This window comes from Nicotiana sylvestris, chromosome 12, assembly GCF_000393655.2.
Source record: "Nicotiana sylvestris chromosome 12, ASM39365v2, whole genome shotgun sequence".
NCBI lineage: Eukaryota > Viridiplantae > Streptophyta > Magnoliopsida > Solanales > Solanaceae > Nicotiana > Nicotiana sylvestris.
Window position 1 is genome coordinate 43105646 of NC_091068.1, and position 13511 is coordinate 43119156.

Consider the following 13511-nt stretch of genomic DNA (forward strand, 5'->3'; position numbering starts at 1 on the left):
AGTTTTACATGCCTTTGAGGTCTTATAGTTTTACATGCCTTTGAGGTCTTACAGTTTTGGATACTTGGTACAAGTATTGTTCATGCCTTGCTTGAGGTCTTACAGATATTGTTGTTGCCTTATGTAGGTCTTACAAGACCGAGGCAGCCCGCATGTTGCCTTACAAACTTGGGTTTTGATAAGTCGATAGAGATGGCGCTTGACGGCAGTCCCCGAGTCATCGAGGGTTTCTTGACTCGGGAGCCATTACTTGTAAACTTGGTATTGCCTTATTGAGGGCTTACAATTTTTGGAATTTCCGACCCAGAGGTCATTTGAGTTTTTGACGCCAGTCCCCCAGTGTTCGGGTCATATTTTGGCTTTGAAGTCGTTTCGTGATCTTGTTGTTGTTGCCTCATTAAGGGCTTACACGCTCGAAGATCCGACCCGGAGGTCGCGTTGTTGTGGGTTATCGACGCCAGTCCGCCAGTGTTCGGGACACTTTCGGCCTTGGAGACGCTACACGATTTTCGTGTTGCCTTGCTGAGGGCTTATGAGTTTGGAGTCCCGACCCAGAGGTCGTTCAGGTGTTGAATCATTGACGCCAGTCCCTGAGTGTTTGAGACATTTTCGGTGAAGGAGTCATTTTTGCGAAGGTGTCGAGCTTCTTTTGGAGTGTGAGATGATTTAATAAAAGATATTATTCGATTACTTGGTACAAGTGTACATGTTTTTGCCATCGGGGGCCCGTCTATACGGACACGGTTCATTCGACCGTTTGGCTCGGTACATCACTTTCCTATTGGGGCTATATTTGGCGTTTCTTGGCTTTTCCGAGTGGATGGCCTTCTGGGGGGATGCCCCCCAGTATTCGAGGTTGATCACAAAGAAAGCCTTGGATACTTGTTGAGTCTTTCTTAGGTAGCATATGGATGTTGCCTCGTTAAAAACCTTGCCGATAAAAACCTGGTCGAAGGAAAAGAGTGCAATGCATGCTTTTGAAACCTAAGGCCTTCGAGCTGGGTTAGCGCTTTGACTCTTCGGTCAGACGCCTGCATAAGGGTTAGTGTGAAATATAAAATGAAAAGGGAGATGGTTATACCTTAGTGTGGGATATGTCGACGATGTTTCGAGGTCCGATGTGTTCTACTATCTAGTGATGAAATGCAGTACGGTCCTTTGCTCTGTTTAATCAGGCTTAACCGAAGATGTAGTTTGGTTACCCTTTGGGCCCTTTGCGCGTGGAGGTATTGGTGTCGGTGCCACATCGTGCACCGTAAACATTTCTCTTGCCGCATGATATTCCCTGTATATGGTTTTGATCCCATCCTTTGTCGGGAATTTCATCATTTGATGGAGTGTGGATGGTACTGCTCTCATGCAGTGTATCCATGGCCTTCCGAGCAAGGCGTTGTACCTCATGTCTCCCTCGATGACATGGAATTTGGCATTTTGGATTGTGCCGGCCACATTGATGGGTAGGGTGATTTCCCCTTTTGTTGTTTCACTTGCCATGTTGAATCCATTGAGGACTCGAGTGGCGGGCACGATTTGGTTAAGCAGTCCGAGTTGCTCTATTACTCTTGACCTGATAATGTTGGCTGAGCTACCTAGATCCATAAGTACATGCTTTATTTGAAATGTATTTACACGGAAAGAGATTACCAGGGTGTCATTGTGGGGTTGAGACAAGGTCTAAGTGTCCTCTTCGCTGAATGTGAAGGCATCCTCGGGTATATACCCCCGGGTTCGCTTTTCTCTGGTGATGGATATTTTTGTCCTTCTCATCACGGGTTCCTATGGGGAATCGATGCCTCCCAAGATCATGTGGATGACATGTTGTGGCTCATTTGTTTCGTTCTTCTTGGCCGTCTCTCTTTCTCGGAACTAATTTTTGGCTCGGTCACTAAGGAATTCCCGGAGGTGACCTTTGTTAAGTAGTTGGGCTACCTCTTCTCGGAGTTGGTGTCAATCCTCGGTCATGTGGCCGTGTGTGTTGTGAAATTCACACACTAAGTTATGATTCATTTGCGAAGGATCTGATTGTACAGGCCTGGGCCATCTCGAATCTCTAATTTTACCGATGGTGAACACGATGTCAGATACATCGACGTTGAAGTTGTATTCTAATAAGTGAGATGCCTCCATTGGCCCTGCATTCCTATTGAATTCGGCCTTGTTGATGAGTCCCCGAGGATTCTGTCCTCGGTCTATCCTTTGATCGTTGCGAGGTGGGCTTCGCCCAGGGGCGTTCCTTCTGTCTTCGGCGTATGGATGATATCTTTCTTTGTTAGGTTTTGGCTCCTTCGCCAGAATCCTACTTGGGTACACTAAGCCCGAGGGGGCTCCTAGCTGGTCGTCTTCGACCCTGATCTTCGACTGGTATCGGTTGTGGACGTCCGACTAAGTCACAGCGGGATACTCGACCAAATTTTGTTTCAACTGCTTTGAAGCCACCGAGCTTCGTTCATTCAGACCTTGAGTGAAGGCCTGCACTGTCTAGTCGTCGGAGACTGGCGGTAGTTCCATCTGTTCCATTTGAAAACGAGATACGAACTCTCGCAGAATTTCGTTCTCCCTCTGCTTGATCTTGAACATGTCAAATCTCCTTGTTGCCACTTTGATGGCACCGGCATGTGCCTTTATGAAGGAGTCTGCCAACATGGCGAATGAGTCTATGGAGTTAGGGGCTAGGTTGTGATACCACATCATGGCCCCCTTCGAGAGTGTCTCCCCGAACTTCTTTAGTAATACGGACTCTATCTTGTTGTCCTTTATGTCGTTGCCCTTCACTGCGCAAGTGTAAGCAATAACATGCTCATTGGGGTTTGAGGTCCCGTTGTATTTTGGGAGGTCTGGCATTCTGAACTTCTTTGAAATGGGTTTCGGATCCGCTTCCTCTGGGAATGGCCTTTGTACAAACTTCTTCGAATCCACACATTTCAGGATCGGGGGTGCGCCAGAAATTTGGTCGACCCTATAGTTGTAGGTCTCGACCTTCTTGTTGTTGGCTTCTATCATTTTCTCACCCCGATTCGATCCTTCTGGTGAGGTCCTCAAGCATTTTTATGATGACGGGATCGGTCATCGACCCGTTATTGCTCGATCTTTTCGGTACCTGTTCGGCTGGGGGAGCTGTCCCCGGTGCTACCGTGCTAGGATTTTTCTGGTGACTTTGCAGCTAAGCAATAGTTAGTTGTTGTGCTTGCAACATTTCAAAAATAACATGAAGGATAACCTCCCGTTCTTCCTTGGTTGGGGTTTTCCGAGCCTTTTATTGATCCCCTTGGTGCACGCTCCTGTCAGTGTGGGAGCTTATGTCAATGTGTTGGGCGTCGCATGAGACCGCGTCCACGGGGATTGGTTCTGGTGCATTCCCAGGGTTTCGTGGTGGCACACCAACACCTGAAACAGCCACACCGTTTTTTCCGTGGTCCTCAAGATTGTCGTTTTCACCTTCATTCACTGAATTAGACATTTCGACCTGAAATCGAAGATCTTGGACAAGAGAAAGCGTGAAAGATAACTTGTGTTATGTAGTAAAACCAGCAAAAAAATAATCACTATTATTTTTATCCCCACAGTGGGCGCCAAACTGTTTACCATAAAAATGGTAATAACAATTAAATTTGATTATAGGATTCTAAAAATATGTGATCTATTTTTATGCTAGTTTGTTAAGCAGTTGATGTTATGTGTGAGGTTTAAAAACGAGATAAGAGTAAGGAGTAAGGTGATATTCAAACCGATAGGTTAACAATCGGGGCCTCGAGGTCGATTCCGGGGCTCGGCTATGGGCTATCGAAGGTGATTAAAGTGTGGCGAACAGTTATAATAAAATCAATGAAGGCTCTTTATAGCCAATGATAATCAATAAATGATGAACAATAATGAAGATAATAAATTGAAGCAATAATATCAAGAGAATGTGTTAGAGAGCAAAGCAAATGTTCTTGTATATTTCGTGTGGAGCAACTGAAGCAACAAGAGTTTACAAAATGACAAGGATCCCCTTTATATAGGAGGGAAATTCCAACATAGTAAAAATGCATTAATGACAAAGATAGGGGGATGGGGTAGCTAAATGACGTCCTGATTCGGGTTTGGAGCAATCTACTAGGCTCTGTCAGTCCTAGCCGTGTGCCTTGGGAACTCCCTATCTCTACCATTACCGTGATCTTTACTGCCCCGAGGTCGAGTGTCGACAACCCTCGAGAGAGGATACTCGGTCATAGCCTCGAGCCTTCGAGGTGATCTTCTGAAATGCCTTAATGGCGAGAAATTGGACCCTCCGATTTCACCGTATACAACATAATTATTTTGCAGGTATAATTCTTCTAGATGTTCCATTTCCTTCTCCCGTTCCTTAGTATCTGCAACAAAATGTTTACTAACACCTCTCTGGACCACTTAGAAAGTCTATTACTTGTTCTTTAATTTTTGATGAAATCTCCAGATAGGGTTGCCCTCAACTTCTATGGTCCAACCATCTCTAATTACATCCTTAAAGCCTTCTCGATCAGTCCATAAGTTAAGAAATCTAAAATATCTCATTGTAGGTATACTACCAGAGGTTACTTTCATCCATAGAGAGGCATGGTCAGAGTTTACTCTAGGTAGATGAATTACTAAGGAGTTGGAGTATTTGGTATCCCACTGGTGATTGAGCAGAACAAAGCATTCTTTTGTATTTCTGAATCTTATCTTTGTCCACAAAGAGTTCTAGTATAGCAATAAAGGTGAGATTGTTATTGGTTTTGAGGTATTTTAGTCTATCAAAGGCATTTTTAATGCCTCTATTGTTCCAAAAAAGGGTGTTAATCATTGGAGGGATTGGGCGTAGTTGTGAGCTTAGCTCTAGATCTTGTCAGAGAGATACACGAAGAAATAATAGTATCATTTTTACTACGGAAAAGGGCTAAATATACCCCTCTACTTTCAAATATTGTTTATCTGTACCCCTCGTTATACTATTGGGTTATCTATACCCCTACCGTCATACTATTGGGTTATTTATACCCCTACTATCATACTTTGAAACAAAAATACCCCTATTTTAAATAGAGTGCCACGTGGCAACACCAGATTAAAACGACTCATTTCCTTTTTTTACCCAACCCGTTTTAAAAAAAAAACACGACCCCTATTTTCATTTTTACCAGTTTTTTTTTAAAATTTTAATTTTTAAAAAACGAAAATATTTTGTTAAAAACAAAAAATATTTTTTTTCTATTTTTACAAATTTGTTTTTCCAGTTTTTACAAAACAAAATTCTTTTAAAAAACTGAAAAAATGAAAAAAAAATATTTTTCAAAAACGAAAAAATTTTGTTGAAAATATTTTTTTTTCTATTTTTACAAAAAAGAATTCAGTTTATACAAATTTGTTTTTTCAGTTTTTACAAAAAGAAAATCTTTAAAAAAAATGAAAAAACGAAAAAAAAAACATTTTTCAAAAACGAAAATATTTTGTTGGAAATATTTTTTTCAGTTTTTAAAAACGAAAATATTTTGTTAAAAACTGAATTTTTTTTTCTTTCAGTTTATACAATTTTTTTCAGTTTTTACAGTTTTTACAAAAAACAATATTTTGTAAAAAAACGATTTTTTCAGTTTTTATAATATGTTTTGCAAAATCTTTTCAGTATCTACTCAGTTCAAAAAAACGAAAATATTTTGCAATTTTTTTTTAAGTTTTGCAAAAAGAAAATTCTTTAAAAAAACTGAAAAATGAAAATATGGTTCGGGTTGTGGGTTTTTTGTAAAACGGGTTGGGTAAAAAAAATGGGTCATTTTAATCTGGTGCTGCCACGTGGCACTCCATCCAAAATAGGGGTATTTTTGTTCCAAAGTATGACGGTAGGGGTATGAATAGCCCAATAGTATAACGAAGGGTACAGATAAACAATATTTGAAAGTAGAGGGGTATATTTGGTCCTTTGCCGTTTTTACTATTGTTTGCATGTATGTTTTGGTTAGTGTTGGATTGTGTACTCCAAAAATAGCACAATTTAGCAGCAAGAATATCAGTTTTTTGATAGCTTAACCACCTTTTAGACTGAAAAGAGACCACACTTCTTGCAGTAAAACTTTCAAATCATTTTTAAGCTTCCAGAAATATCAAAATTTCAACATAATTTCCACTAGAAAGTTGAAGGGGGTTACTTTGTAGCAATAGTTAAATTATCTCCGTCTAACCTATATGTTATGAATTGAAGCCATGAAATCAACCATTAATGTTTGTGCCAGGATAGGCTATCAACATTACACTCTTGGGGTGCAAATCTTCCCTAGACACTACGTGAACGTGAGATGCTTCATGGCCGTATTTTCTATTCCGTTGGAAAGTTCTTTCCAGAATTTGGATAGGCTGAAAGATTTACATTAACCATAATAAGTATTTTTCACCACCACCGTCGATAAATTAAATATTTTCACCGACCTAAGTTTCAGAGTTATGAATCTCAGAAAATAAACAAATAAGTGCTATACTCAATAAATTTCAGCATGAAGAGTCGCAAAGTGGAGTAATTCATTAACCTGCTGAGAGTCGAAAATAAACACTTTAAACTCTGAATTATCCTTTATTATACAAGCCAGAAAGAGTATACAGAACTTCAACCACTTGTACACACCACCTACATAAGAGGGCTAATTATAGTACATTTGTACAACAAGATGCTCAAAATCATGCAAGGAAGAGAAGGGCATTGATTCACTTTTACAGAACCAACGTATGGACTACCCAATAAAAGCTATAATATTCAAGAAGTCCTCAGCCTGTCAAATGTTGAAGAGCCATCGTGTGCAAAAATGTCCATGATTGTGTCGGATCCATCGCACCCGTGCTTATATGCTGCGAGAGACATGAAAAGGTGCTAGCAACGAGGATGATCAATCTTTCTTGTAAACCAATGTTGGATAATCCGGTCTCCACATATTGTTCTCCACGAACTCAGATATTTGTGCCTGCAATAGTTCCACCAATTAAAGAATTCAAGTTTTTAAATTATATTAACGTAAGCAATTATCACAGCCAACTGAACAAGTTTCTCGAACAATCAAAAAAGGTTTAGGTTCTTATTAGTTGCAGTTCAATAATGTTCTGAATTTCCACCAATTACAAAACCCTTGTTTTAAAAATATATTACTGTAGGCAATTATCACACAACTACACAAATTTCTCAGACGGTCAAAAAAGTTTTAGGTTCTCCTTAGTTTCTTTTTTTTTTTTTTAAACCATTTGGTATCCAAAAACCACTATCCCAAGTTCCCAACTAATTCAAATTTGTGTCGTATAGGACCTATTCAAGGGGGAAGCATTCTCTACCAGGAATTTTTTCATTCCCATAGCTCGAAACCGAGACCTTTTCGTTAAAGGTGAAGGGATCTCATCCATCCCACCACATACATTGGTGGTAGATTCTCCTTAGTTGTAATTCAATAACATGTTGAATAGAAGCTACCACCAACTAAAGAATCCAAGTTTCAAAATATACTACTGCATGCAACAATCACATACAACTCAGGGTGGACACAGGTACATGAATCTCTTCCTTTCTGTTGTTGCCAGCGCTTTCCAGGACCAAGCTGGTATTTGTTATTACAAAGGGCAGGCAAAGCCTGAAGGCACTATCCCAAGAGAAAAGGGGGAACAAGGAGAGGGCCTAGAAGTTATCGTAATCTTGTCCAATATTGTGTAACCCTACATCCATCTTATATCCGAAATTTTACGAAATTTATCTTGCAGGTGCATCGGATCTTAGAGACCCAAGAATGCCTCACATTTAACTTTGTTAGACTCATAATCATGCTATAGAACTTGCCTTTCACCATGTTAGGTATTTTTCATCACATAGAAACCTCGTAGCATTCCTCCATTTCGTGTATCAATCTATTATGCGTGTTAAATCTTCAGCTATCATTTCCAATCTACCACGAGAATGAGCTGAGATATCTAAATTATGTGCATTTATGCACCATAGTATCGTCTAAATCTCATTTTCATTCATTCTTCTTATGCCTTCATTCTCATCAGAGCTAAATTTGCAATTCATATACTGTCTTAATTCCATCTTATTATGAAACCCTTGCAATTTAACATGCTTCCAGTGGTTCATAATTTTGGTTGATGACTCCCTTGCTAATTGCATCAATAATACAATAACTTGCGTAAATAGCATGTACTTCATACAATATATTATTGGTTAGCTCATTCATAACTGGGGTAATTATACATAATTAAAACAAGTCCCAGGTGCAAACACACGGTTTGGGAAGCTCCTATATATCTCCAAAGATAACTGGTTCATAAAGTAAAAATACCTCATCAAGTTTCCGTAACTCTCGACTGTCCATTTCACGGTATCCTTCTGCTAGATCCTCTTCTATAGCTTCCTTTACCACAGCTGCAGCTACCTCCTTTGTTATATCGCGTATCCTGTGATGAAAATAGTTCATTCACTAAGTTTACCAACAATGTAAATCTGATGCATAGAGAGCAATGACATCGTAGTGATGCATTTCAAAATGTAAAATGATTCTCAAGAGATGGAGAACTAGATCTAGAAGATTGAGGAAGTCTAGAGTTTTGTAAGACCGTCTTTACTTGACATCCAAGAGGGTTTTACTGGGAATTTAGCAGATCTTGAGAACTGGTGCCAACTTGAGACAAGTTTCTTATCAGTCTCCAACTAAAGAAATTCATAAGCATTTTTCTGAAATAAAAATTTCGTTTCTCATGTATGGAATGCAGCTCCTGAGCAAACTGAGAAGATTAACATTCCTTATCTATTTTTAGGTGGCAGCAAAATAGAAAAAACTTCTTTACTAGTCTCATAATGTTGCTTTGTGTTCCTAAAGTTGCCTCCTAGTAGTTTTTCCCGGTAAGTTGTCCCCCCTGTAAATGAAGCTCCCAAATACTTCTAAAGAATATACCTGGATATCGAAGGGTATATAACCCCCTTGAGGATGTCCTCCTCTGTCATATACGCAGCCAAGCTGCAATATCCACGTCTTAGTTAGAAACTAGAAGTATATACTCATGTGCTAATAGATCGGTAGACTCGGAAACTTTACTAAAGCATCGAAAGAGGATAGTACCACTCAGCTGCAGCCTGTAACATGCCATCTGAAACAATTCTAGATCCAGACAGAAGAGTACCAAGTCCTATTCTGAAGCATGTACGAAAAACATTGTTAGGAGGAAAAGAAAAACAACAGAAAAGAGAATATGGAAAAGCTTAAACTAGCTAGCTTCATCTTTGGACATTTGTCTAACCCAGGAAAAAGGAACATGTTGTTTGCTTGGTTGCAGTGTCCAACATGACCATTTCCTGCAAAATTCCCATGCAGATAAAAATTGTTACTCCAAGGACAAGAACTGTACATCTGATATCAATTTATCTTGTATGGCTTTACCTATACCGAAATTAATAAAAAATAATAATTTTTCCAAACTTTTCTGTACAATATATTTTTCCCCCAAGTATTTTTGCTAAACATGCATGATGAATATCCTATTAGCATTTTTCTATTGTCAAAAGCAAGAAGAAATGCTATAAATGTTACACAAAGATGTAATTCTTTTTCTGAAGTACAGCAGAAAAATAAATATCAGAAAGTCGGACTGTAACATTTACCTTATCCTAAAAGCTTCTCTTTTTAAGTATTTAATTAGGTACAGAGAAGGACGAAACAAAGACACACACACAGAGAGAGAGAGACAAGGACCACAGAGAAATTCTAAAATAGAACAACAACAATATACCCAGTATAATCCCACATAGTGGGGTCTGGAGAGGGTAGTGTGTACGCAGACCTTACCCCTACCTTTGTGGAGGTAGAGAGGTTGTTTCCAATAGACACTCGGCTCAGGAAAGCATAGGTACCCACAATAATAATAAGAAACAAGACGGGACAATACCGAAAAACCATGTAAAAGCAGCATACACAACAAGATAGTAAGATGATCGAAATGTTAAAAAAACGAAAGGTATTCAAATAAGCCTACTACCAACCAAATGCGAGAGTACGTACTAACACTACCGGCATGAATAATCTAGACTACCTAACCTACTATCCTAATCTTCGACCTCCACACCTTCCTATCACGGGTCATGTCCTCGGTTAGCTGTAGTTGCGCCATGTCATGCCTAATCACCTCCCCAACTCTTCTTCGGCCTACCTCTACCTCTCCTAAGGCCATCCAATGTCAACCTCTCACACCTCCTTACCGGAGCGTATGTGCTTCTCCTCCTCACATGACCAAACCATCTAAGCCGTGCTTCCCACATCTTATCCTCAATATGGGTCACACCCACCTTGTCCCGAATAACTTCATTCCGAATCTTATCTAATCTGGTATGCCCGCACATCCATCTCAACATCCTCATCTCTGATACTTTCATCTTCTGGACGTGAGAGCTCTTGACTGGCCAACACTCAGCCCCATAAAACATAGTCAGTCTGACCACCGCTCTACAAAACATACCTTTAAGTTTTGGTAGTACCTTCTTGTCACACAAAAAACCAGAAGCAAGTCACCATTTCATCCATCCCACCCCAATACGATGTGTGACATCTTAATCAATCTCCTCATCCTTCTGTATAATATACCCAAGGTACTTGAAACTCTCTCTCCTAGGGATGACTTGTGAATCCAGCTTCACCTCCCCTTCCACTCCCTGAGTAGCACCACTAAATTTACACTCCAAGTATTCTGTCTTGGTTCTGCCCAGCTTGAAACCTTTAGACTCCAGAGTCTGTCTTCACACCTCTAACCTCGCGTTAACACCGTTTCGCGTCTCGTCAATCAAAACAATATCGTTTGCGAATAACATGCACTACGGCACCTCCCCTTGGATGTGGCGAGTCAGTACGTCCATCGCCAAGGAAAACAAAAAAGGGTTGAGTACCGACCCATGATGGCAACCCATCATGACCAGAAAATGGTCTGAGACCCCTCCCACTGTCCTCACACAGGTCTTCGCTCCCTCATACGTGTCTTTAATCACCCTAACGTAGGCCACAGGTACCCCTCTAGCCTCCAAACAACTCCACATAACCTCCTTCGGGACTTTATCGCAAGTCTTTCTAAATCGATGAACACCATATGCAAGTCCTTCTTCCTCTCCCTATATTGTTCCATCAATCTCCTAACAAGTAACAAGGTGAATGGTTTCCGTAGTCGAGCGCCCCGGCATAAACCCAAATTCTAAAATAGAGATCAAGTTAAATCACAGAGGTGTATCTCTCAACCCAAAAGAAATTTAGGATAGTATCTGTCTTAAGATGTTCAACAATAATGTTCGACAATGTGTATAAACAAAACTTGGTTATGTTCCAATTTAGTCTTGCATAAAAGCATGCTTAGACTTCAAACAACCCTATATACATTAAGATCGTATGCACTTAAAAGTACTTTAAAATGTTGGTTTTCTTAATTAGTGAATGATATATCGAATCAAATTTGAAATATCTCACACAAATAAATAGAAGTTGTCATGTAATTATATGACTGAAGAATAAAAGAGTAGCATGACCAACAACGATTGTGATGGAGTGGTAAGTACTCCTTCATCCTTAACCAGAGGCCTCGTGTTCGAGCCCTGGGTATGGAGTAGCCTTTGTTAGGGAACGTTTTACCTCTCAATATGGGACTTCCCAGGTACGAATCGAGATTTAGCCATGCCCCAATGCCGGTACCGGAGACCGGGCGAAAAAACAAAAATTAAAAAAAATTAAAAAAAATAAAAAAAAGATTAGCATGAATTTTCTCTTATACCTCAAAACTGCTACTGCTATCCCATTTTATCTGATTCTGGTTCCTTATTAGCAGTGTTGTGAAAAGCACTCGCTTTAGCGCTTTAAGCGTGAAGCGAAGCGAAGCGAGGCAGCCAGTAGGGTGAAGCGTAACAGATAGGTTGAAGTATACGCTTTTGCCAAAAGAGCGAGAAGCGCTAGCGAAGCGAGAAGCGACGGAAGCGCTCGCTTTTATCTTTTAAGTCACTTAAAAATAAAAAAGCTCAGTCTTTTTTTTACAAAATCAGCGAGCAGTAGAGCAAGCAGCGACTAGGGTTTCAATTTTCAAGCCCAGGTATTTTTTTTTTCCTCCTCCTCCACCACCTTCTTCTTCTTTTCATTTCAGTGCTATTTATGCTGCCAAATTTTTTTTCCCCTTCAGTTCTTTTTCTCATTCTCCTCTTCTTCTTCTTATTTTCGTTTCAGTCCTTAAAATTGCAGCGAAATGATGTCAAATTTTTTTTCTTCAGTTCTTCATAGTTTTTGTCCTTAGTCTCACTGCCAATTTTTTAGTACTGGAAGTTACATGTGTTGTATGTAGTTACATGTGTAACATGTGTTGTCTATGCAGTATTTATTTTAGTATTATTTTTTTAATTCCACTTCATTCCAAAAAAGCAAGCGCTTCGCTTCTTGTTTCACGCTTTAAGTGAAAAGGGGCTTGTCGCTTTTCCTCGCTTCTCGCTCTTCACAACGCTGCTTATTAGTGTGTTTCCCCAAAAGATTGACACATTTCTATACTTGAAAACTATTTTAAGTTAACACCAAGTTTTTATCCTCAGTGATATGACTTGTTGGAAACCCACTTGATAAAAAAACGGACTTTTTTATTAGGAGAGAGAAAGAAGGGTTATGCGAAGCTCTTACCACATCTCATTTAATTGTTGGTAGTATATGCAATTTTTGTATTCTGCGTATATTTAACTTGTACATCAAAAGTCTTTGTTTTTTAAACTACCTGCCCAGTCAAAACCAGTCACATCAAATGCGACAAAAGAAGTAATTTTTATCAAGAATATTGGGATGAATGGAGTATTACAGATTACATAAATTTACTACTTTTTATTGGGATAATACATAATTACCCCCTGGGGTTGAACAACTTTTTCATATGCACCCTTTATCTTTGCGGGGCTCCTATGACCCCCCTGGACGATTTCGAAATGGAATTACTATACCCTTAATTAGCCAAAACCACGTATGTGTTGACAGGTGAAGCACGCGCGCCTGACACGTGTACATTTAATAAAAATATTTATTTTTTTTATTCTTTTGGCTTTATTTTGTTTTAATATTTTTTCTTTTTCTTTCCTTAATCTTCCTCCTCTGTCCTTCCCAGAAAGTGACTATCACTTCACAAAATTCTTTCCAAACTTTCTTTTTTCTTTCTTTTTTCTTTCCTTTTCCTTTTTATTTACCAGTTCTTAAATTGTCACATGGTTTATGGTTAAGAAGAATATGTGTGGATAACTGGTGGATTTGTGTCTTAGGTCACCGGTTCAAGCCCCCACACCATGCAAGGTAAAGCCTGGTATTTAAGTGGAGAAGGGTAGAGGGGCGGGCCCATTATCCACCGAATTTCGAAGGTTGCGGTTGGTCCAAAGGATCGGGCCCCAGATGGATTTCTCGGTCATCAAAAAAAATATGGTAGATCCGTCGAAAAGGATCGGCAAAAGTTGACTTGGAAAAAAAAAAGATTTGCCCGCTCTCTCAAATCTCAACTATTTTTTG

The 13511-nt window shown here is 39.5% G+C and overlaps 1 protein-coding gene across 1 annotated transcript in view; it reads right to left on the reverse strand.

Moving 5' to 3' along the window:
• Positions 1-6535: 6535 nt before the first annotated feature.
• Positions 6536-13511, reverse strand: part of LOC104224059 (NAD-dependent malic enzyme 62 kDa isoform, mitochondrial) — a 38195-nt gene continuing 31219 nt past the window's right edge. The window contains exons 15-19 of the mRNA XM_070165191.1: positions 9259-9313; positions 9081-9152; positions 8916-8978; positions 8304-8418; positions 6536-6947 (exon numbers count right to left, since the gene is read on the reverse strand). Coding sequence (XP_070021292.1) covers positions 6873-6947; positions 8304-8418; positions 8916-8978; positions 9081-9152; positions 9259-9313 — 380 coding nt within the window. The 3' untranslated portion in view covers positions 6536-6872. The remainder of the gene's footprint in view (positions 6948-8303; positions 8419-8915; positions 8979-9080; positions 9153-9258; positions 9314-13511) is intronic.